At 39.6% G+C, this 26,826-nt stretch overlaps 1 protein-coding gene and 1 long non-coding RNA gene across 4 annotated transcripts in view; both read right to left on the bottom strand.

Moving 5' to 3' along the window:
• Positions 1-9,192, bottom strand: part of LEMD3 (LEM domain containing 3) — a 34,875-nt gene extending 25,683 nt beyond the window's left edge. For 2 of the 3 annotated variants that reach the window (XM_083365110.1, XM_083365112.1), the window contains exons 1-3: positions 7,559-9,192; positions 3,351-3,379; positions 2,640-2,703 (exon numbers count right to left, since the gene is read on the bottom strand). In XM_083365110.1, coding sequence (XP_083221236.1) covers positions 2,640-2,703; positions 3,351-3,379; positions 7,559-9,077 — 1,612 coding nt within the window. In that variant the 5' untranslated portion in view covers positions 9,078-9,192. Of the gene's footprint in view, positions 1-2,639; positions 2,704-3,346; positions 3,380-7,558 lie in introns of all 3 variants that reach the window. The other variant, XM_083365111.1, reaches the window with a different exon arrangement.
• The window catches only part of LOC310642151, a 299,722-nt gene that overhangs the window by 218,691 nt on the left and 54,205 nt on the right, over positions 1-26,826 (bottom strand). The gene's annotated exons all lie outside the window — the stretch shown is intronic.

The following is a 26,826-nucleotide window of genomic DNA, read 5'->3' as shown; positions in this document are numbered from 1 at the left end:
ACTTGTGTCCTTCCCAGTCCTTGTGAACGGACATGAGGGACAATGGGTCGTATCTTTTGATAGCCAGGGAAGGCACATGCAGTCTGGTAAATAGCTTTTTTCCTGTTTGGCCCACATAGTTCTTTTCACAATAGTTGCACTGGACTTGGTATATGCCTGATCTTTGATTTCTTTCTGTTGGCTCCTTAGGTTTTAATAGCGTCTGTCTGAGAGTTGCAGCTGGTTTGAAGGCTACTGTGAGGTCATGTTGGCGTAGTAGTCTTGCTGTTATCTCTGAAATGTTCTGTATGTAAACAATTGTGATTCGTTTGGTTGTTGCTGTTTCTGTTGTAGTTGTTGTGTTGTTTGGGGTGTTTATGCTGTTTGTGTCTAGGGATCATCAGATGAGGTTTCATGGATATCCATTTCTCTCAAAGACTCTGTATAAGTGTCTCTGTTCGGCTTCTGTGGTGCTGCAATGGGATTCTGCTCTTCTGAAAAGTGTTCTGATACAGCTTTGTTTGTAGCATTTGGGGTAGTTGCTATGGAAGCTGAGGATTTGGTCTCTGTGTGTGTTGTCTTTCTGTATACAGATGTTAGAAATTGGCCATTGGTGGTTCTGGTTACAAGGATGTCCAGGAATGGCAGTTCATTGTTGTTCTCGGTTTCTATCATGAATCGGATGTCTGTGAAGATGTTGTATATGTTGAAGATGTTGTTTGAACAATTCAAACCACACTGAAGATGTCCCCTCGAATGGACACGAAACACTTGCAACCTAATTACCAAGCCCGGAGATCAAACCAACTGCCCAGCTATCAACCCGAGCTACTAGTATTCAAACAAATCTCATAAACTAAATAATATTACATTCACAAGATAAGTTGCTCTTCCTCAAAATCAGTGGTATTAAGTCTTTAAAAGGACCAGTGCGTTCTTTGTAAAAGAAAAAGGTGCTGGAACTCACACATGTCATACAACCTGCCTTGCCTACCCTACAAGGTTCCATCCAAAATAGGTGTCGGAACTCCGTTCTGAGCGTTCTATGAGAAAAAAAGCCTTGAAAAGGACTGATAAGTGGTTGTAATAAAGAGAGTGCTTTACTAAGGATTGAGCTTTCTATAGTCATCTCCAACCAACATGTACACTTTATTCTTTTTAAATTATATTTCACAATATAATTAAAAAAATGTGTCTTGTATTACATTAAAAATTTAGTAAGAAATTTGACTTTTCAAGACTGAAGATAGTATAACAAAAAAATGGAGCTGGAGATCACTGCAAAGAATGAATTGCTGGCAAACTGATGGGCTCTTTGAACCTCTGCAGACAGAGAGAGGAACAACAAAGAGAGGATGGGAAATCATAAGTACTCCAGACAACTGCTCCTCATGAGGAGACAATAAGACAGTGGGTTCTGAGCCTGGGAGAGGAGAGAATAGCCATCTTACTCAAACTGCAGTCAGTGACTTTAAAATGACACTGAGTTCATATACTTTCTTTTCTAATAACATACATTGCTTATAATTACTTTTCAGCTATTAGAAAACTTTAGATTGACAAGTCTAACGACCAAATAAAACCTGCCTTTAATCTTGAATGAAAACGTTAACTACATACAGTAGTAAGAACTTTAAAAATGTGAAATAAACAGCAAAAAGTCAATTAAGACTAATGTTAAAAAGTTACATATGAATTAAGGGCCCACATAAGTTTGAAATTAAGATTTTGGAATTAATTATAAAGAATCCTTCCCATGGGGAAATCAACTTGTTTTGAATTTATTCTAAGACATAAAAGAAATAGTTTTTTTTTAAAAATGAACACTACAAAAAATTTAAAGGAGAAAAATACATAAATATAATTAAAAGCTACAGAATGATACAAAATATGGAAACAATGGAAATATTAAAAAATACTTTTGAAAAAATAGAATTAGAAGTTAGTATCAATAAATAGTGATGTTTGCTTCTCTGGATAGATTAGGTCCAAAAATGTTTTGGAAGAAAAGGAACAAGTTTATCTGTCAAGACCGAAACAGTGTTGACATTGAAAGTGGTTCTACAAGTGACAAGCTACAAGAATAACAAGGAGAAAGATGTTTAATTCGATATACAAAAAAAATTGGTTGATGCTTTAAAAATCAAGAGAGAATTACAAATAATAAATCTGGATAATTCTTTTACATTAGATTTATGAAAGGTTTGTTAAAGCTTGAATTAATCTTTGAGAAGGGGTAAAAAAGAAATCAAGTTCTATGATATTACTTGAATGGACTAAACATTAAGATTGTTAGAAGTAAAAGAAAGTAATACTAAATTGGCTTATTTGATCAAGATTAAAATAGATACATTGTTATTTCTGGCAACCCTTAATGGACTTTTGCTGACCACATGGTTGAAATGTGATGGGAGATAAAATGAAGAGATCATTAGTTGTAAATTAAGAGGAGGTGAAGTTATTAAAATTGTTTATATTCTATTCTTTTTCTGCTTTGACTTTTTACTTTCTATTCTTTAGCTTGTAGTTACTATTGCAATTCTCTTTAATAATTTTTTTAAAAGAAATTCATATTGTTTAGTCTCATATTTTGTTCCTGAAAGTATCAAAATACATTTGAATGCTTTTAATTAAACTATGTATTAATTTTAAAGACTTACCTGCCATTTGAGCCAACTTTTCATGAAGTCTATATAAACAGTTCATGAGAATTGGTTTGCCTACCTAGAAAATTTAAAAAATGAATTAACATGTTTTGTTCTGAAATCATTCATAATTCTATGACTATTTATATCCAAAAATGATATTTTTCAGCTAGGATTTTTATAGCATATAATGAGAGAGCAATTCACCCAGGCCTTTAATGATGTGAGTGTGAGAATTCTCACTAAATAACACTTGCCATCTTTTATTTTTATCTTTTATTGATTTTAATTTCTTTGCTGTGAGACACCCAGAATAAAATTTAAATATATAATCTTCATGTGTTCTACGTTGCAGTAGACTGCTACATATTTTAAAGAGATGTACCTTAATTTCAGAAATACAGAATTTTCATAAATTCCAGATAAAATGACTTAAGTGATGTTCTCATGTGCATTCTAAAGTATATGCATGCCCAAGACTTGTGCATAAAATATTACTAAGTTGCAGAATGTGCATAACTAAGTTCTTATCAGAGAGACATTAACTTCTGTAGGCTTCTTCACAATCACTAATATTTTTTAAAAAATATAAATCCCTTATAACTGATATATCATACAGCCAGCAAAATTTGTAGGGTAAATTTACTTAATAATTTTAAAGCCAATAATCCATGTAATTTAAATAAGTGTTGTAAAAGCTTACCAAAGTTATTAATTCATACTTACTTTTGGTTCCCCATTGGTTGGATTATTATCTATAAATGAAAAACAATTGATATACTAAATATGCCAATTATTGTAATTATATTACAGAAGTATTCAACTAGCTCCTAAATGCATCATCACATTTTGCAGCAGAATGACAGAATTCAGAACAGGTCGATGTCTCAATGATATCCAGCATCTCTGTAGTATATCTTGGTAATCTCCATTATATAGTCTTTATTTAAATAACAAAATATGTATTGCTAGTATATAAAAGTTCTCATACAAGTCAAAATGTTTAAAAGCATGCAAAATATAACCATGTATAGAGTTGCACAGATAATTCTCAAGGACAACACAAATTCTCACTCTTGATGTCTAAATTAATAAATTAGTAACAGTCATATTTGATTATTCTAATGTAGACAAATTTAGAAAGTGAACATAAAATGCAATTATCAGATATTATAACAAGTTAATTCAGGAAAGGCTTCTTCTGTTGAGCTTTGTATGCAAGTTGTCTATGACAAAATCATAATGTCTACAATTTGAACTAAAAATGCTAAACTATTAACATACATTTAAAATCAACTTAAAAACAAGTTTGACTGCTGGTGATTTCATAAACACACCCATTCTATTTTCTTGGCAACAGCACTGTTATTGCCTTCTTCCAGAATATTTTTGTTTTCTCAATCTAGCCTACAGTTAAACATCTTATTTAGTAATAATTTATTATGCACTTTTAGCAAGACTCAGTACAAATCAAAAAGAGAACACAATAATTATGTTTCCCAGTTAAATTATTTATAGCAGTTAATCAATAAAACCAACACTTTCAACAAAAACAAATGAAACACCATCGCACATATTTAAAAAATGTCCTACAATATACTCCATCACACAAAATAAACATTTACGTGAAAACTACCAATTGTCATGATAAAACAATGAAATAACCAAGCCTCACTTTACTAGCCGAATAAAAAATATTTAAAGCATTTATAAAGGCCACCAGACACTCACTGTGTCAAAGGAAAGGAGTCAACTTAGTATTCATGGGGCAAGTTCTTGAAATCCTGGAGTCTGTGATCTTGGAAAAGGGAAAAGAAAACTTTGCCCAATAAAATATAAAATAAAGCAGGATTATAGGGAGAAGTGCAATTAAAGTCTTGTCCCAATGTCTGAATGGGAAGGAACAGGCTCAGATTAAATCCTTGCCACACTGACCTAGCCCTCCGAATGCTTGCAGTCTTTCATTTCTGGTCCTGAACTATTCTAGAATTGGGACTCTATTTGACGAACTTCCTGGACTCTAGGAAAACCTTGTAAAGGTACTTCTTTTCTATCAATTATGCTCATTCCAACACTAAGGGCTTCCTCATGGTCGTCTTGATCACTTTGTTGGGTTACTGCAATATCCTATAAGTGGGACTGCCTTTGAAACCACTCAAGAGAGGCAGACAGTAGAGATATTGCAGCATTAGCAGTCCCACTGCAGGTAGCCCTCGCTTACTATAACAGTAGTAAACAGGGACATTACAACCAGTCCTTGAACTTGCAGCTGTTGCAGCATTCCGCTGGTCATGTGATTGTGGTTTAGACACTTGTAAACTGGTACACATTTATAATGATTGCAGCATCCAATGGTCATGTGTTCACCTTTTGCAACTTTCACAGCTGGCTTCTGACAAAAGTCGAGAAAGCCAGGGGAAAGTCACAAGACATCACACTTAATGACCATGGTAATTTGCTTAACAATCGCTGATGGAATTGATGTATGTCAGCTATGGTCAAGTGACTTTTCACTTTACAACCCTGTCAGTGACTGAATTGCTGCTCCCAAATCTCGTCAATAAAGGAAGACTACTTATAAGTCAATACCACTGCTATATACATTACAGTGGTTACCATTTGACTTCAGGATGCTGGTAATAAAGTATAAAGCTTTACACGGCATAGAGCTGAGCTAATGAATGACCTACTATGGCTCACAGCACTACCCATCCTATATATTCAAATAAGATTGGCCTGTTTTGGGTCCCATCACTGATGAAATTTCATCTATTGGAATCCAGGAAAAGGCCTTCCCTGATCTCCACCTACTCCTTAAAATAACATCTCTCTGGAGATTAGCATACTGCTCACATTACCTAACTGCAAATGTCTATTAAAAAAAAACATGACTTTTCCTCTAGGCCTTGGGGTTGCAAAGATAGACAACTTGAGGGGGTAAACAATATGTATGTTCAGTTGAATGGTTTTGTTCAGTTGAATGGTTATTCTTTCAATGTCAGCTGATTATTAATCAAGACCTCAGTTAAAAGAAACTGGGCAATCCAGGAGTTTTGGAGACAAATTGAGGACACAGCAAAGGATGAGAAAGAGTTGAAAGACAACAACCTCTATATTTTTCATATTTAACTGGAGGTAATGAGAGCACCAAGCTGAAATAGTCCATCATGGTTGACCATAATGGAACAGCATTACAGTCTCACTGTAACAGTGAGACTGAAAATCCTTATCATGAATCAGGACAATCAAAACAAGAGTATAAAAAATAATTGAAATACCAACCAAGACTGATACTTGGAATGCCCGGTTTAATCCTCCATCCAGTACTGCAAAAAATAAAAATGGGAAGACAAAGGCAAACTAATCAAGCGCTTAGCCAATTGTTTCCAAAGACATAGGCATCAATATTTGATGCTTAAGTGAATAAAATCCAAAAGGATTAAGGCCATTGTAAGGTGTTTGGTTTCAGCCACCAGAACTTCATTAAGAACTTGAAAAACCGCTTTTAGTTACATGACTTGCTCCAACCCATGACTAACATGACAGGAGAAGGCCACTGGAAGATAAATAAGAAGTCGATTGTGAAGGGCAACTACTTTAAGATCTCTGGATAAAATGGGGAAAGAGCACAATTAAGTTAAAGAGGGATCCAGGAACATTTCTTTCAAGAAATCATGAAAAAGAATGAGATTAAAATAGTCTGGGAAACTGCCAGTGGATAAAGAACAATTCACCAGATAGGAAGATAATATAAGAAAAGAGATAAGAGATGAGAAGATAAGAGAAAGGAAATAGGAGAAAGGAGATGGGGATACGGGGATATCTCATTTTGAAACAAACAATGTAATAATTTAAAATGAGTGCATATAGCAATGCAAAATCCAAATATAATTTCATCTCTGTAAATAATTATGCACCTGAAGACTCAAACAGCAAATTAAAAACTGTGGTTTAAACTTTTAAGTCATCTTTCTACTATGCTAATCATAAATTTTAAAAAATGAAGCAACACATTTATCAGGAAGCAACATTTAAAAACTTGAAATAATAAAGCAAAGCACATGAGAAAAAACATGAAGGTAAACTAATATTTTCAAAACCAAGAATTATACCATTAATACTCAATTGTAAGAATTCACTTGAGAGTGCTACTTTGTTGGGAAAAGGAAAAGGCTGCATAAAGTTCCTTTTTTGCACAAATATACTGAAGTCAACCATGCTTTATCAAAAACATATTAGTACTGCTTTAAGTTAACTAGTTCATTTTGCTCAAGAACTTCAGTGTTAAAACCCCTTAAAGTAAAAACAATCAGGCTTGTTTTAAAAAATTGTCTCCCCTCAACTTCCAGTACTCCATGCAATGAAATCACTAGTTATCAAAACTGATGTGAAAATGCACTTCAAAGGATATAGTCAGAGAAATAAGTGCTAAACTTATTAGTTTCTAGATCATTTAATCGAAGGCATGTCAAACTGCTGGGCCCGTGGGCTGGATGCATCACGAAACCGCACCACCACTGCCAGCAATGGGGAAAAAGTCATGTGACATTGTGTTTGACATGCCTGATTTAATGCATTACAAACTGCTACATAAGGAGTACAAGGAGTTGTGTATTTTGATTATACAGCTGCAATGTAAACATGTATACTATATAATTCTTTCATACATTTATAAAAATATTTCATTTGAAAATTTTATGAATAAAACAGCTTTCTAAATGACATTAACCAATATATTTTGAGTGTCAAACACAATCCAAAGATTGTGTAGCCAAATAAATTAACTTACAAGCAGCCCTTCATCAACATTAAAAAATATATACTTTAAAAGTCAACATCAGTATAATATATAACTTGAGTACAAATAGGTTTCCCAATTAAAATTTCCCACTTATTTACTCAAATGTTGCATTGCTCTTCATCCTAATACTTACTCTCAATTCTCATATTCTCAGCTACTCCAGAACCTCTCATTCTCAGGTAAGTGAATCCCAACACCAGAAAGAACAAACATGCAGCAGTTAAGAGGAACATCGACAAATAATGAGCACTGAAACTTCCTGTGGTGGATATTTCTTCTCTTTTAAACTGCTGCAACAGATCCTCTTCAGGTTCCGAAAGCTTTGGGTTGTAAGAATTTTTCAAATATGTATGATTGGAACCTGTGTGATTGGAGTGATTAATTCTAGTGGATGCTGAGGTGGTAGCACCTGAAGCCAGACTGCTGGTAGCACTGTAAATGCTTGGTTCAATATTATAGCCACCAATTGCATCAGAGAGAATATGATTGTTGGCTGGTTTCCTACTACTGCTTAAGGAGTCAGTTATTTTGCTATGGTCTACGTCAGGTAACAGTGGCGGCAATAACAGCTGATTGGTTTTCTTGGAAGAACTGCCGCGATATCGGGGAGCAAGTGGATTAGAGTCCAGATAATCGCCATCTCCGGCTGTTAGTGTTTCTTTCTCCTCATCATCCTCTCGCCTATCCGCTCTTTCGGCGTTTTTACTACCGCCGGCAGCCCTGATATTCCCCGCAAAGCTACTGCCAACCGCAGAGCCTTGCCCTTGACCCGCCTCCAGCAAGCCGTCGCCGGCTGCAATACCTTTGCGAGCGGAGAAGGGGCTGACCGATTTACAAAGATTCTTCCTGCAGACATAGTGGCGAATAAGGGATTCCTCCGTTAGCCCCAGCTGGGTAGCCGCGACCTCGTCTTCTTCCTCCGAGTCCGAATACTTTCCCCTCATATTTGCGCTGCCGGAGGCGAGCAGCCTGTTCCCGTTCACTGCTCGGCTCTTGCATCGCTCTCGCCTGGGCTCGGCCTCCTCTTTCTCTTTCTGGGCGTCTTCCTCGTCGCCGGTCGCTCTCCCGCCCTCCGTCTGCTTCCAAGCCCCTGCCGTGACCGTAGCCCGTCTAGTCGTCGCTCCCCACCAGGCATTGGGCTTCCTGCGGGCCGGCGACTCTGCCAAGGCACTATTATTGAGGCAGGCGGCGCCAGACGCGCCTGCAGGCCTCGGATCCCGACGTGAGGTTGAACCCCGTTCTCTCCGGCTTGCAGCGGCGCCAGCCTGGCCCCTGGGACTGGCCTCCACATCCGATTCGTCAGAACTGAAGCCCAGCAGGACTTTGCCACCGCTTCCACCGAAGGGAGTTGCGCGGGCCCGGACACCACCCCCGCCAATTACTCCGGACAAAGACAAGAGTTCGGGGCTGCCCAACCGAGCTCCCAAGCCGTTGCCGCCGCCTGCACCCGGTGTATTGTTATTACTGTTCCGGGTCTTGTTGGTTACAACGCTGTGGGCCCCGGACGTCCGCTCATCCTCTCGCAACTTCTTTAGCTTTTTAATGTAGACTGGCCTGGTGCTTTCCGTCACCGGTCCCAGCGAAAAACCGAATCGCTTCAGTTCCGAGAAAAGCTCCTCATCGGTGAGCTGCGCGGCAGTGGCCGCCGCCATTTTCCTCCTCCAACACCCGCCGTGGCCGCTTCCTACCCACGTGCCGAGCTCCTGTCCCCGCCCAGGTGATATAGTCTTAACCGTTCCCTGAATAAAATTCTGGCTCCGCGACTGCAGTTGGTAGTTACCTCCATGTTGGGGGCCGCAAATGCATAAGAATGTATTAGAAATGTGGATTGCCCATCTTACAGGATTCAAAACTTTCTCCTTCCCCTAACATAATTAGCATGAGTTTAAATGCATCATAACGGCTATCATAGGTAGATATAATGACAGGATGCTTCGCTTCCTGAATTTTTGACATTCAAATCACCAATAGTCATTCAATTAGTTTGAACTGCAGAGTGGAATGGGAACTTCGGCACAGTAGAAAACTGCTTCAAAAATTGTCAAAGAGAAAGTTTTTAATCTATGCATTTTTATTTTTTAAGGAAGGACACATTTCCCCATTTTTATTTCCCATGCGTATACTGGTGTCTACTGAAACCAGGGAGTAATGGCTGGCCGAACCTTCCATGTTCCTTATCTCTTTGATCTCCGCCGGGAGGAACTGACGCGTGCGTACTAGACCGTGGCCTAGGCCCACCCAGAGCAAGGGGAGAGGGGGAATGAAAGAGACAAGAGTTTAGTTGTTAACATCGGAGCACACCCTTTCAAATTCGCTGGTTTCTTAAGGGCTTTCGCACTCTCCATTGGAACAAATGAAACGTACCGATTCTTTGAATCTAGGGCGTAGTTTATTTGCGACGTTTTAATCTGGCGGCATCTGCGGCAAAAAAAGGACATGGCAAATTTAAATGCTGATCGGAGATTGGTAGGAATTGGAAACCCATGCTCAGAGGGGTCGTTTCCTAACTGAAATCGCCGAAAGTTCTGCTCGTGCGGTACTTCGAGGGTTGTAATTCTCACCTGATGCTAATTAACAAAGTGAAGGGGAAAAAAAGCAGTTACACACGCAATTCATGGAGATAACGAAGGGATAGTTTGGGAAACCGATTGTGTAATGGTGTTATTAGGCAGGTGGAATCAAAAGTATTCAGCTTTACAATTGCTCCAGCAAAAAAGGTTTTGCCAGTGACTAAATAGAGAATTTATGCAACCAAATATTCCTCAATACTTTCGTATTCCGTTAAAGAAAAAAGCATGTTAATGGGTAGCCTTTACATTTTGGATCTAACGTGATGTTATGAATGTTGTTACTCTATTACTCGCATCAAAAAAATTGTCAAAAAATATTCATGGATTTTTTTTTCTGGACAATGGAAGTTTCTGGGTGGTCTTCAAGAATAGCAGATACTGTGGTAATAATGGAGCTGTGATTATTAGAGCATGAGTGATGACTGAAGGGCTTCCCAGTCTAGGATAGGGCACAACTGTTACACTAGATGAAGATAGGGCTAGCCTAGTTTGGGGTCAAAACATAAAATTGGGTAAAATCCGAACATTGATGATACAGGACCTCAGAGTGACAAATTACCTTACCCACTGCTTACACGTAGATGTTGAATAAGAGGAGAGAATATATCCTTTAGCACAAATGGTGGGCCTTGGGAGCTATCTCCCCACTCCTCAACCAACACACAATGAAAACAGTTCCAGAGAAGAGAATCACTATAAAAGGGTACCCCATATTTGAACTGCACAGAACCAGTCCAATATAGCGCTGCTGTTTGTTTCCAAACCAGCAGAATGGCCAAGGAGATAAGGATAAATGCACCACCTCATCCCATCTCCAAGGCTGAATGAAACAAAATGCCTCAGTGCTGAGCACTGTCAATAGATGGTAATTATGATGCACTAGCAATTGAGATTAGTGTTCTATGAGAAAGATGATTAAAAGAAAACCTTTTTTTAATCTTCACATACTGTGATGCAAGCACTTGCAGTGATGAGATTTATTAGTGACACAACTCAGATGCTACTTTGCTATTGTTGTAAAGTGTTCATTGTGTAGGTTAGAATTTAATTGTAATGTGAAGTTTTTGTATTTTTTGTGATTTTTTTAATGTTGGAGTTCCCTGAGAGTTCCCTGAAAATTATTTCAAGGATACTTCCAAAGTAATATAATAATAATAATAATAATAAAGTTGGAAGGGACCTTGGAGGTCATCTAGTCCAACCCCCTGCTCAGGCAGGAAACCCAATACCATTTCAGACAAATGGCTGTCCAGACTCTTCTTAAAAACTTCCAGTGTTGGAGCATTCAGAGCTTCTGGAGGCAGATTGTTCCACTGATTAATTGTTCTAACTGTCAGGTAGTTTCTCCTTAGTTCTAGGTTGCTTCTCTCCTTGATTAGTTTCCATCCATTGCTTCTTGTCCTGCCTTTGGGCGCTTTGAAGAATAGCTTGAGTCCCTCCTCTTTGTGACAGCCCCTGAGATATTGGAACACTGCTATCATGTCCCCTCTCTTCCTTCTCTTCATTAAACTAGACATACCCAATTCCAGCAGCTGTTCCTTATATGTTTTAGTCTCCAGTCCCCTAATCATCTTTGTTTCTCTTCTCTGTACTCTTTTTAGAGTCTCAACATCTTTTTTACATCGTGGTGACCAAAACTGGATGCAGTAGTCCAAGTGTGGCCTTACCAAGGGATTGTAAAGTGCAGGGGTGTCAAACTCAATTTCATTGAGGGCCGCATCAGTATTGCAGTTGCCCTCAGGGGGCCGAGTGGGTATGGCCTGGGTGGGCGTGGCCTACTGGGTGGGTGTGGCTAGAGTGCATATGGCCTACTGGGTGGGCGTGGCCAGCTCTACATTGTTGGCATCAAGGGTGCCTACGGGGGCCTGGGCAGGAGTGGGACAGATCTGAGGGTCTCTGGCAGAAGGAGGGTCTCTGGGCCAGGGCCAAGGCAGTAGGGGCCGCTCCCTCACTATTTCCAGGATGGCTTCGCGGGCCGCATGAAACCACTTCACGGGCCGGATCCGGCCCCCGGGCCTTGTGTTTGACATGTCTGGTAAAGTGGTATTAATACTTCATATGATCTTGATTCTATCCCTCTGTTAATGCAGCCTAGCACTGTGTTGGCTTTTTTGGCAGCTGCAACACACTGCTGGCTCATATTTAACTGATTGTCCACTAGGACTCTGAGATCCCTCTCACAGTTACTACTATTGAGCAAGGTACCTCCTATACTATACCTGTACATTTGGTTTTTCTTGCCTAAAAGTAGAGCCTTACTTTTTTCACCATTGAATTTCATTTTGTTAGATAGCACCCAGTGTTCACGTCTGTCCAGATCCTCCTGTATCTTAAGCCTGTCTTCTGGAGTGTTGGCTGTTCCTGCCAGCTTGGTGTCGTCTGCAAATTTGATGAGTTCCCCATTTATCCCTTCGTCCAAATCATTGATGAAGAAGTTGAAGAGCATTGGGCCCAGAACAGAGCCCTGGGGCACCCCACCACATATGCTGTTCCATTGAGGACCACATGCTGAGTACGGCCGGTCAGCCAGCTACGAATCCATCTGGTGGTGATTCTGTCTAACCCGCATTTTTCTATCTTATCAAGTAGAAGGTTGTGATCTATTTTATCAAATGCCTTACTGAAGTCCAAGTAAATTATATCCACAGTATTCCTCTGATCCACTAATTTTGTCACTTGGTCAAAGAATGCAATAAGATTTGTCCAAAGGTTAATATCCTTTAGAGCCATTTTTTTCCTTCAGTTGGCAGGACGTTGCTGTGAGAAAAGTGTGTTGCTATGTATGTGAAATGGAAGCCTACAGAGTACTTATACTGCATCTTAAGCAAGGAAAAAGGTGAGGAATGTAGTTAGTATTGTGATAACCAATAAATCATGGGCTCGTCATTATGATTCAGAAATTAAACATTAATATAGAGTTTCTCAACCTTGTAAACTTTGATATATAAACTCCCAAGATACCCCAATCAGCATTGGTGACTGGGAAATTCTGGGAATTGAAGTCCACACATTAATATACAGTAAAATATGTTTGAAAAAAATATATCTTGATTCTTAGCATAATGGATACTTTCTGATCAATTTCTAATTTGCCATCTGTTAGCAAGCGTCTTAAACCAGCAGTGTTGTCTGAGCAATAGGACTTTTTGGATGAAACCAATTATCCAGAACTAGGAATGATGAAACAGTATTCCTGGATAGGACATAACCGTAAATTGTTCCTTAATAAGTATTCTCTTCTTAATAAATAGCCAACTAAACTCTTGAATGAATGGACGCCCTAATGTTCAAGTTGTCTTGTTCATTCTCTTGTCTGAATCCCTCTGAAGCATATACAGTCCCTGGACATTTTTCAGAAGAAAAAATGAAACATGAACAGATCTCTGATGCTTTCTAACCAGCCTACTTAAACTAAATGGGGTGAGCAGAAAGATATGTACTTAAGATATGTCACTTAAGCAGTGACAAGAGATAGAACTTTTTGAGTCCCTTCCCTCTGGATTACTTAAATTATTTGTATCTTGTTTATAATATTGGTTGTATAAAATTATTTGTATCTTGTTTATAATATTGGTTGTATTTGACATTGTTTGTAATTGTTACTACATGGTTTGTAATTGTTTGTAACAATTACAAACAATGTCAAATACAACCAATATTATAACAAACACAATTCTTCTGACAGGGCAAATAAGGCTTGGGGGGAGTAGGGGAGGAGAAAGAAGTATGAGTCCATCTGAGCAGGCTACTGTAATAGTCCTTGTCTGCCTTCATCACACTCAATATGATTGTTGTTTAGTATTGTAATATTTTATAGTACAGTGTCATAATTGTGAGTCACATTTAGTAACACATCTGGAGGATGGATATAAATTTCTCTTGCACTTTTATCTAAAAAAGTCCTATCTCAAAATTGAAAGCTGAAACTTCCCCATTATCTTATACAATTGATTTGCAATCAATGAAACACATTAGATGTCCTGGTCTAAAGGAAATGCTTTGTTAAATAGACCAAAGAAAGAGTCAAACTATATATAGGCTTTTTAAAGGAAACCTGAAAGCGAATACATTAAGGCAAGTCTGGACTTTTGTACCATTTTTAAAGAGCTTAAAATTAGTAAAAGAATGAAAGCATTCACTCACAGATTTGTTTGGCACCAGCTCAGTCTCCCTTAAAACTAGTTAGCAAAATGAGTTTTATAACAAGTTTGAACAAGATATAATTTAACAAAAGTACAATACTTAGCATGAGATAATTTTAATGAGTTTACATTTACATCAATACATATTTCAGGATAAAGACATTTTCAGCTTCCAGCTAAGTAATTTTATATACATTTAACCAAATATCTACATTTTTATGTTCTATCGTTTAGCTAAACATTACGATACAAGTAGTATTTGCTGTATCATGGTGAACCTCAATTCCTTATAAAGCAGTGAAAATTCTGATGGCATACGTGCACTTTATATTCCTGAGATTTTGGTCCCCGTTAATATGGACATAGGGCAAACACTCATCTTTAGAGTTTTCCCCAGTTTTGACATTAATTATGTTTTTCTGGGAATGTCTCCAGGACTACTGATCATATATTTGTGGAAGCTGTTCCTTTGCTGATGCTTGTTAATAAGGGAATATCACATTGCCTATTGGGCATTATCAGTTCTCATTATCAGTTCTTAAGTCTTATTAATTTTAACTGTTTTTATATTTAGCTTTTTTACTGTTTTGTAAGCCACCCAAATTCGCTTTATTGGTGCAATGAGTAGCATATACATTTTATAAATAATAGTTAATAAATAATTCATAGAAAGAATTTTGATGAAGAATGGTAGAAGAACTGAATAGGATTCTGGAGGATTTGTAAATATCTATTTTATAAAATAGCAAGTTCTTGTGGAAAAGAATTATTTGATTTTCTTAACAACTACAGTAGGATACCAGTAGTATAAGTTAGAGATGCTAATCTTCTAGTTAATAAAAATTGGAAATTTTTATATAAAGTTTCAAGCAGTATTAGTATTCAAAATGTAATTGCTGTCACTACCACCAACCTGAGTCTTAAGATCAGCTTTGGGTGACTTCCTTCCAATTCCTCACAGTGTAATGATCAGGAGTAAACCCCTTCTCAGGAGAAGCACTCCAGTTATGGTATTGACTGTAAAAGATGTGCTAAAGGTATGCTCGTTCACCTAAGCTTTTGTAGGATAATTGCCAGAACCAAACTGCACTTTTTAAAGAACATCTTTATTGTCTTGTAAAATTGATAAATTTATCTTGGTTTTTTAAATTTAATTGTTAAAATAAGATTGTTGTTCTGTTAACATATTATAGGCACCTTCAGTATATAAGTAAATTATGAGAATTATGAAATTTGGTTATAAAAACAGGACTATATTAGTGGCAAGGTTTAGAATCACAAGTGTTTGAGGGTTACAGTTATCAATATATTCCCAAATATGAATATTACTCAGTCAAAAGAAGGAAGCATAGCTAACATCTTGATACGTAATATTTTCAACCAAATAAAAACAGTACTTTATTACTTTCAGAAATGGATTATTCTGTTCATATTCATTTTCTGAACATTCTCAGCTGCTATTAATATCAGAAATTGTCTATTTAAAAAGCTAGACATGTTTATCTCAATCTTGCAATCACCTTTGAAAATTAAGACATTTAAACTTTTTGTAGGGGTTTTTTTTTTTGCTTCCGGTTCCTATTTTTCAGTGGAGCAGTCGGAAGATTCGGAATGCCGAACCCTTCGGCTGAAATTTCTTTTTGTTGGGGACCCTAAGGGGCCAGAACCCACCCTGAAGGGGTGGAATGAAGGAAGGAAATCCCAGGGACTTAGGAGAGATGGTGGTCTCCCCAAACGGTCCAGGAGAAGCCTCCCAGAAACCAACAGAAGAAAATGCTGGCTAACTCCATGTCCAGTCACAGCTGAGAACAACGGAAGTCATAAGCTTTTAAACTAAGCAGATTTTAAACAGCATGCTTGAATCTGGGTAAGAATATTGATTTTTCTCTATCCTACCTATTTTCCTAAAGAAGAAAGTCCCAAAAATAAGAGATCTCCTGGGGGGAAAAAGGGAGAGGGATTCTACTCCCTCCTTTTGGTTACCGGAAGCGGGGAAACTTACCCTTTAGAGAGAGAAATAAAAGACTAGAAAGACCTGAAAAATGAGCAAACGCTGACACCTACTGGTGGGTGAGGGTTTTTTTCTCTGACCCTCAAAGTTCTTAAAAAATGCAGCTGTGTAAACAAAGTGAGAGCAACAAATCTGAAGCAATGAATACTTTACAAAAGGAAACATATGATAAGCAGCAACAATTTCAAAGGACAATGATTTTAAACCACAAAGAAATACAGAACAACCTTGAGAGTATGAATCAACTTATCTCCAACTTAATTTCACTCCAAGAAATTTCCCAGGAAAATACAGTAGAGGTGACTGAACATAATTCTGAGGATAGATACTTAAAGATGGAACTGTATAAAATAAAAAATCATGATTTAATTCAAATGGGAAATATTTCAACATGTCCAAGCAACTTTAAAGATAAGGAAAAGAATGAGAAAAAATACTTTACAGGGAAACGAATGATGCAGCAAAACATACTGATGAAGAAAGGCAATGGCCAGAGAAAAAAGATTAAAATGGAAATCAAGAAAATAGATGATGGGACTTATCAGAGAGAATACTTTAAAAAGTATTTGTTTGAATATGGCTAAAAATGGAAAAACTTTGGAATATATTACTCTTAGAGAGATGAATTTTTTTGTTAACTAATACAATAAGAAACATTTGTTTGAATATGGCTAAAGAAATGGGAAAACTTTGGAATATATTACTCTTAGAGGGATGTTTTTTTATATAATTAATACAATATGTTTTCTTTTTCCTTTCTCTAAAAAAAGTTGAAATGATTTAAACAAAGCAATCGTTTTAAGTTATTTAAATGTGACAATAAGCATAAAAATGTGTTTTGAATGAGAGTTAAAGGAATAGATGATTAGATCTACTGAATGGAATGCTTAAAGTTTAAATAGATTAAATACATTCTCAGCTATGGTTAAAATGAATAAGAAATTGAGGGAATAAATATATATTAAATTAGGAGGGATACATATCTTTAGTCGTATGTTATTTTTTGTATCTCAGTGCTTTTGTCTTTTTTCTTTTTTTCCTCTTTTTTGTCTCTCTCTTTTCTCTTTCTACTTTTTTACTTATTGATTAAGAAATATAAAAGTTTGAAAGGGCTTATATGGAAAAAATAGAATTAAATCCACCAATGTAAATGTAGTTAATTGTTGACAAAATTGTCACTAGTAAGAATATTTAGAATTTTGGGGGAGAAATAAGATGAAATAAGCACGGTAACAGGATTTACAATAAGGCAACTAAAATGACAAATAGGATTATTGGAAAAACTATATACTTAATTGTTGTTTATCAAAATAATGAGAATTATTTTGTTTTAATCTAATGTTTTGCAAAGAAAGATACTTTGGGGAAAGGGGAAATCAACTGAAATTAACATATGGAATATAGATTATAGAAATCAATTGTTAAAGATTGTCTTATAAATGTTACCCAGACAACATACTGTTTACAAATTACTGAATGATTTATGTTATGTTAAAAATACCAATAAAATATATACAAAATAAATAAACTTTTTGTAGTTTTTTTTATTCACCAAGAGTCATTTCAAATTGCCAATTATTGTAGAAGTAAAAATAATAGCTTATAACTACCGTTCTCATTCATAATATTAGTAAGCAAAATATTAAACAACCCTAAACAATTAGAACAGGTCCTTTCACAAGATAAATCACTTTGAAATTTGGGTAAATATGCATAACATCATGTTCTAAACAGCAGACTTAACAACTGAATAAAAATTGTTCCTAAAGTTAACATGTGCGGGTTACACTTTGATAGCAAATACTTTGAGCTCTTGGATTTACTTGGTATTTTATGAGTGAGTCACTGAAAAATTCCATGTAGTCTGTTCAGACTCTTAATTATAATGTGAGGGGGCTGTGTGCTTTATGAAACATTTAAATTTGAAGATGAGGAATCTACTTTGCAATTCCTAATTTAAGAGAAATTGATATAGATCAGGGGTGTCAAACTCAATTTCATTGAGGGCCGCATCAGCATTGCGGTTGCCCTCAGTGGGCCAGGTGGGTATGGCCAGGGTGGGCGTGGCCTACTGGGTGGGCATGGCTAGAGTGTGTATGGCCTACTGGGTGGGCATGGCCAGCTCTACATCGTTCGCATCAAGGGTGCCTATGGGGTCCTGGGCAGGAGTGGGACAGATCTGAGGGTCTCTGGCAGAAGGAGGGTCTTTGGGCCAGGGCCAAGGCAGAGGGGGCCGTTCCCTCACTGTTTCCAGGATGGCTTCGCGGGCCGCATGAAACCACTTCGCAGGCCGGATATGGCCCCCGGGCCTTGTGTTTGACATGTCTGATATAGATGAATCTCCAGGTTCAGCCTTTAAGCAATTCTGTGACAATACTGTCTCAGTGGACTGATTAATGCATATAGACTTTGTTATCAGTGATTCATAGCTAAATATATGAACTTGCTGAAAAGTGCCTCCAGTAGGTGAAACTGCCTTCTAAAGGTACTGTTTACTGTAAACACCACCTTTGATATAGTTCAAAGAATTTGGGTCCCAATTTGTTGTGAGTTCAGGGCCCTGGGTTGCTTTTAAATGCAAACATTTCCACCTTGAGCACCTCTTTTTCTGTTTGGTTGTGTCTATGTCTGTGAGTCCCCTTCATGGATTACTGCCTTGTCATGGTGAAGGGGCTTGCATAATTCAATGAAGCTATGCCGTGCAGGGCCACCCAAGACGGACAGGTCATAGCAGAGAGTTCTGACAAAATGTGATCCACTAGAGAAGGAAATGGCAACCCACTCCAGTATCTTTGCCAGTATCTTTGGACAGTACCAAAAGGCAAAACGATATGACGCTGGAAGATGAGCCCCTCAGGTTGGAAGGCGTATAGTATGCTACTGGGGAAGAGCAGAGGGCTAGTACTAGTAGCACCAGAAAGAATGAAGCGACTGGGTCAAAGCCGAAAGGACGCTCAGCTGTGGATGTTTCTGGTGGTGAAAGGAAAGTCTGATGCTGTAAAGATTTTTTCTCCATAGGAACCTGGAATGTAAGATCCATGGATCAAGGAAAGCTGGACGTGGTCAAACAAGATATGACAAGACTGAACATTGACATCTTAGGTATCAGCGAACTAAAATGGACAGGAATGGGTGAATTTAATTCAGATGACCATCAGGTATATTACTGTGGGCAAGAATCCCTCAGAAGAAATGGAGTAGCCTTCATAGTCAGTAAAACAGTAGGAAAAGCAATACTGGGATACAATCCTCAAAATGACAGAATGATCTCAGTTTGAATCCAAGGCAAACCATTCAATTTCACAGTAGTCCAAGTCTATGCCCCAACCACCAATGCTGAAGAGGATGAAATTGACCAGTTCTATGAAGCCCTACAGCACCTTATAGAACTAATGCCCAAAAAATGATGTCCTCATCATCATGGGGGATTGGAATGCTAAAGTAGGAAGCCAAAAGAAAACCGGAATAGGCAAGTTTGGCCTTGGAGTACAAAATGAACAGGGCACAGGCTGATAGAATTTTGTCAAGAGAATACGATGGTCATAGCAAACACTCTTTTCCAACAACCCAAGAGACGGCTCTACACATGGACATCACCAGACGGTCAACACAGAAATCAGATTGACTATATGCTCTGCAGCCAAAGATGGAGAAGCTCTATACCAGGGGTGTCAAACTCAATTTCATTGAGGACCGCATCAGCATTGCGGTTGCCCTCAGGGGGCCAGGTGGGTATGGCCAGGGTGGGCGTGGCCTACTGGGTGGGCGTGGCTAGAGTGCGTATGGCCTACTGGGTGGGCGTGGCCAGCTCTACATCATTTGCATCAAGCGTGCCTATGGGGTCCTGGACAGGAGTGGGACAGATCTGAGGGCCTCTGGCAGAAGGAGGGTCTCTGGGCCAGGGCCAAGGCAGTGGCCACAGGATTGGAAAAGATCAGTTTACATTCCAATTCCAAAGAAAGACAGTGCCAAAGAATGTTCAAACTATCGCACCATTGCACTCATTTCTCATGCTAGTAAAGTCATGCTTAAAATCCTACAAGCTAGACTTCAGCAGTATGTGGATCGAGAACTACTAGAAGTACAGGCAGGATTTCGAAGAGGCAGAGGAACTAGAGATCAAATTGCTAACATACGCTGGATCATGGAGAAAGCTAGGGAGTTCCAGAAAAACATCTACTTCTGCTTCATTGACTATGCTAAAGCCTTTGATTGTGTGGATCATAACAAACTGGCAAGTTCTTAAAGAGATGGGCGTACCAGACCATCTTATTTGTCTCTTGAGAAACCTATATGTGGGCCAAGAAGCAACAGTGAGAACTGGACACGGAACCACTGATTGGTTCAAAATTGGGAAAGGAGCCTGGCAAGGCTGTATACTGTCGCCCTGCCTATTTAAATTATATGCAGAGCACATCATGAGAAAGGCAGGGCTAGATGAATCAAAAGTTTGAATTAAGATTGCCGGAAGAAATATCAACAACCTAAGATATGCAGATGATACCACTCTAATGGCAGAAACTGAAAAAGAACTAAATAGCCTCGTGTTGCGGGTGAAGAAGGAGAGTGCAAAAATTGGGATGAAACTTAACATTAAGAAAACCAAGATCATGGCATCCGGCCCTCTCAATTCCTGACAAATAGATGGGGAAGAAATGGAGGTAGTGACAGATTTTATTTTCTTGGGCTCCAAGATCACTGCAGATGGGGACTGTAGCCAAGAAATTAAAAGACTCTTGCTCCTGGGGAGGAAAGCCATGGCAAATCTAGACAGCACACTAAAAAGCAAAGGCATCACCCTGTCAACAAAAGTGTGTATAGTCAAGGCTATGGTCTTCCCAGTTGCAATGTATGGCAGTGAAAGCTGGACCATAAGGCTGAGCACCAAAGAATTGAGGCCTTTGAACTATGGTGCTGGAGAAGACTCCTGTGAGTCCCTTGGACTGCAAGGCAATCAAACCAGTCAGTCATAGAGGAGATCAACCCTGACTGCTCTTTAGAAGGCCAGATCCTGAAGATAAAAATTAAATACTTTGGCCACCTAATGAGAAGGAAGGACTCACTGGAGAAGAGCCTAATGCTGGGAAAGATTGAGGGCAATAGAAGAAGGGGACGACAGAGAATGAGGTGGCTGGATGGAGTCACTGAAGCAGTAGGCGTGAGCTTAAATGGACTTCAGAAGATGATAGAGGACAGGAAGGCCTGGAGGAACGTTGTCCATAGGGTCGCGATGGGTCGGACACGACTTCGCAGCTAACAACAACAACAACATGTCTGAGTATGGATGTTTCTGTGTATATTGGAACTAGAATTGAGATAATTTTCTTTCTTAATTATGTAAAGAGATAGCAAGGCTTTTGAAAGCTGTGAACTTGTGCAGTGATGACCAATTTCATACTTGTCAACTGCCATTACCATTTCAGTAATGAAATGAACACAGGAAAGAATCATAATCTTAAATCATTATTGGGTGTGATTTAAGCTATTACCTATTGTTGGAAATTAAATCTGGTCCATGTCTTATTCCAAACTGGGAGTAAAAGGCAGGCAAAGGTGTTGTGTATGCTGGGGACTGTCAATAACAGCAAGCCACTAGGACCAACAGGTGGCGCCAGTCAAGGCTCGGATTGGCTGGCCAGCATTTGGCGGCAATTCCAGATGTGGGGATTGGTTTTGGGAATGTACCTGGCTAGGTATTTAAGGGGGCTCCGGAGGCTCCATTGTCCTTTTGTTCCTGCCTACCTGCAATAAAGACTGTTGCTGTGAATCCTTTCTGTTACTTCCATGTGGTCCTGATAATATACAACACTGGCGATGAGGGTGGGATACTTTGTTGCACTCTGAGCATTATGGAGTTAATTTATTCACTGTGAACGATTGTCAAGGACTGAGGCAGCATGTCTAAGCTTGGAAACATCCGTGAATTCGATGTTCGTTACCCAGAAGAATGGGAAGCACACCTGGACCAGGTGGAAGGCTATTTGCTAGTAAATCGCATCACTGAAGACCGCATGAAAGCTGTAGCATTGTTGTGCATCAGCAGTCCGGACATGTATAAGATCACCGTTGGGTTGTGCACGCCAACTCAGGTCATGTCCGTTTCCTACGACAACCTTACAACCAAATTGAACAGACATTTTTTGCCCAAGCGGTCTGAGCTGTATTGGCGGGTACAGTTTTACCAACGGAAACAGTTACCGGGATAGTCGTCGACTGAATACATTGCTGCAGTACATCAAGCCTCCCATTTCTGTAAATTTTCCAATCTAGAAGACCACATATGGGACCAGATCATTGTTGGTCTGTGGGATGAACGGCTGCAGGAAAAGATAATGGCAAAACCGACCATGAGTCTACAAGATGTAATAGACGATACTATGGCTCATGAGGTTACCAGCAGGAAAAAATGCTTCCAGACCCAGCAGCGGCTCTAGTGGGTCTGTTCACCATGAAAGTGCTGTGGACGGCAGAAGTGAAGACACCGGGGAGGAAGGAGAGATCGATGCGATACTTCAAAAATTGGAAAGGTCACAGCTTCGGCGCAGGAACTGCAGCGGAAGACAGAGTGGACCCCAAGGAAGCAGCAAACAGCAGCACTACAGTCAAAGCTCCAGAGAGACAGAGTTCAAATGTGCCAGCTGCGGGGGTAAACATCAGAGAACGGCGTGCAGGTTCAGAAATGCGAAGTGTCATTTTTGCGGAAAAACTGGACACATTGTATCCGTCTGCCAAAACCGGAAAAGGGAAAGTGAACGAGTTAGCAGGTACAAAAAATCTACCACCTCCAGGCACAGAGCCCCCTAGGGTTCCACCCAAAGGTGGGAGGGGTGATGGGGTGGTGTTGTCACACACGGCAATCCACCAACTGCTCAAGCCAAAAATCAAAATTAATGTCCAGCTGCAGGGAGTACCTTATAGGATAGAAATTGATTCGGGTTTGTCAGTCTCAATAATCTCTTTTGAGACACTCAAATCAATTTGTGGCAAGAGCAAGCGGCGGATTCCTTTAAAGCCCACACCCATACGTTTAACAGATTTTCAACGGGCCCCAATTAAAATGAAGAGGAAGGCTACCTTATTAATGGAGTACAAACACTTCAGGGGACCATTAGATGTACTGGTTACTGAAGGCAGGAGAACTAGTTTAGTGGCGCTGGATTGGTTTGATGCTCTGGGCATTTGGTTGGGAGGAGTTAACAACACACAGATCACAAGCCTTGAAGCTGTCTGCAAGAAGTTTGCAGATGTCTTCAATGACAAGCTGGGTAAGTATATGGGACCCCCTTGTTGTGACTCAGGGCCAGCCTGTGGGTCCGGCAGCCGGCTCAGATGTATCGGATGACTCAGATGAGGGGGAGGAGGAGTGTGTGGGAGACGAACCGGCTGATGATGGCTTGGAGGCTTGGCAGAGCTCCCAGCCGGGGCCCTCTTCTCAGCTGCGTGAGCCCGATAGTGCGGAGGATGATGACCCACAGCTGGCCCTGTTCAAGGACGCCCGACGCAGGAGGCAGTCGAGCAGGACCAAGCAGAGAAAGGCTGCGGGTCTCCTCGGGAGGAGGCAGAGGGAGGCCACGCCCTGAACTCTAAATAAAAGGAGTGTTTGGGGAAGGGCTGGTTGCTGAAAGCAACCCTTTCGCTTGAGGATTCAAGTTCCAGTGTTTTTGTTTCTTGTTCTGTTAATTGAGTAATAAATCTTGGCAGACGCTTTGCAGCCTCAGACGCTCTCCAGTCTCTACTGTTTGAACAGGGGTTTGCCTTATTACAAGGCCGGTAGTTGGCTGGTTCAGAACACCCCTATTAAGTTTAAGTTTAAGCCCGATGTACTGCCGGTGCGGATTAAGGCTAGAAGAGTTCCGTTCGCTCTCAAGCATAAGATTGAGAGCAAATTGGATAAATTAGTGGACCAGGGAGTTCTGGAACCAGTGGAAGGGGGAGAGTGGGAAACTCCCATTGTAACTGCTTTAAGCGAACGGTGAGGTTAGAATTTGCGCAGATTATAAGTCTACTGTCAATCGAGCATTAAACCCACATGCATACCCGGTTCTGTCAGTCAAGCACGTTCTCTCTGCTATTCAGTCTGGCACAGTTTTTGCTAAATTGGACTTAGCTCAAGCTTACCAACTTGCCGGTTACCCGGGAAATGGCAGATGCTCAAACAATAGTCACTCACAAGGGGGCTTTCAGAGTAAATTGCCTACAATTTGGTGTTTCTGTCGCCCCAGGAATTTTCCAGGACGTGATGAAACAGACACTGAAGGGTATTACTGGGGTATGCCCTTATTTTGATGACGTCCTAATCGCAGGGGAGTCAGAAGAGGAGTTACCTGACAGGCTTCAGGAGGTGTTAAGTAGATTCCGTTCTGCTGGGCTTAAATTGAAGAGAGAAAAGTGCAGTATTGGAGTGGCTTCCACGGAGTTCTTAGGGTTTAGGATTGATGCACAAGGTATTCACCCCACAGACTCTAAGGTAAAAGCCATTAAAATGGCTCCTACCCCTAAGAACAAGGCAGAGCTGCAAGCCTTTTGGGGGCTGCTGAATTTTTATCATGCATTCTTGCCTCATAAGACAGCAATTGCTGAGCCTTTACATAGGTTGTTGGACAATAAAACTCCATGGCATTGGTCCACAGTCCATGATAAGAGTTTTAAAACCCACAAACAATTACTGTCCAGCAGTTCAACAATCACACATTTCATTGAGCGAAAGCCCCTATGCATAGCCTGTGATGCATTTCCTTACAGGGTGGGCGGTGTGCTAAGTCATTTGGAAGAGAATGGTGAACAGAGGCCAATTGCTTATTACTCTAGAACGTCAAGAGCAGAAAGGAATTACGCTCAGATTGACAAAGAGGAATTGGCAATAGTCTGGGGTGAAGAAGTTCCATGACTATCTGTATGCTAGAGAATTCACCATTTTCACTGACCATAAGCCCCTGCTGGGGCTTTTCACAACTGATAAACAAACACCACAAATGCACATATAAAGAGGATATATAATGCTTTAATTGAATTGGATTCGGAAACGGAATTGGTTAAAGACTGTATGATAAAGTGGGCACAAAATAATCAGGAACCAAAATGTTTTATAGATGGCATTTGGATCCCAAGAAGTTGTCTAACATGTATCCTAATTTACAGTCTAAATGTTGGAGATGTGGTAGTTTAGAAGCTACCTATTTTCACATGTGGTGGACTTGTAGAAATATAAAAGCTTTTTGGATCAAAATTTGGTGGAACATTCAAAAGATTTTTAAGAGAAAGATAAAGTTTTCTCCGCAATTGTTTTTATTGGGTATTGTTGTAGATTGTGATGTTAAAGAAACTAATTTGATGTTGAATATGATAACAGCAGCACGGTTACTGGTGGGACAATATTGGAAGAAGGATAGTTTGCCTACTATAGAAGAATGGGTGTTTAAAGTTTCGAATCTTGCAGAAATGTCTAAGATTTCTGCTTATTTGAAAGATCATTCACAGGAAAGATATATTTCAGTTTGGAGGAGATGGATAGATTATATTCAGAACAAATATGGGACTAAAAAGTTCCATTTAGCTTATGAGTAGATTTTAGTGGGATATTGTTATTGGTACTTTGTTTGTAGTTATGTTAAAGGGGAGTTAAAGCACATTATGAATTTGGTTAATTGTATATTATGCATAATTTTTATTTAGAATATGATTACTATAACTGTAATCTGTATTTAGCTCTGGGAAGTGGGGGGGGGAGTGGGCGGCTTTGGGGTGGGGGGGATTTGGGGATATATTGTAAAACTTTGTTTTTGTAAAACTCTAATAAAAAAAACACCACAAATACTGTCACCCAGAATGCTAAGGTGGTCCATATTTCTTTCTGCATATACGTGCAAATTGGTATACAAACCAGGTAAAGAGATGGTTAAGTAGATTACCCCTTGTGGTGGCTGAACCAGATCCAGCACCAGCAGGCCAAATCTTATCCATACAAGAACTCCCTGAATGCCCTCTACAAGCCAGAGACGTTGCTGCTGGCACATCAGCAGACAAAATATTGAGCAGAGTATTGGCATGGGTAGTTTCGGGTTGGCAAGATAGAAATCCTGGCACAGAGTTCCAGGCATATTTCACAAGGAGACACGAGTTGTCTTCGCACAAAGGGTGTCTGTTGTGGGGTAGCCAGGTTGTGATTCCTGAGAAGTTTAGGAATAAGATCTTGCAGGCTCTGCACGAAGGACACCCGGGGGTTGTGAGGATGAAGGCTTTAGCATGGAATTACGTGTGGTGGCCCGGCCTGGATAAAGCAATAGAAGAACAAGTAGCGGGTTGCTACCGATGTCAAAAGTCTAGGCCCGAACAACCACACGCTCCAGTGCACAAGTGGGAGGTGACACACACCCCGTGGTTGAGAATTCATGTCGATTATGTGGGACCATTTCAGGGGCAACTTTTCTTAGTGGTGGTAGACAGTTATTCGAAATGGTTAGAGGTAGTCCCTGTTACAAGCATGACCACAGCAAAAACTGTGCAGGTGCTGAGGGGTCTCTTCACCACACATGGTCTACCTGATGTCATAGTCTCTGATAATGGTCCACAATTCACATCTGCTGATTTTCAGGCTTTCACCAAGGCCAACCTGATTAGGCACACCACGTCTGCTCCTTTCCACCCGGCTACCAATGGCCTTGCAGAATGAAACGTAAGG

The sequence above is a fragment of the Vipera ursinii genome, assembly GCF_947247035.1.
Source record: "Vipera ursinii genome assembly, chromosome: 6".
Classification (NCBI taxonomy): Eukaryota; Metazoa; Chordata; class Lepidosauria; order Squamata; family Viperidae; genus Vipera; species Vipera ursinii.
This window is presented reverse-complemented; position numbering and strand designations above follow the sequence as displayed.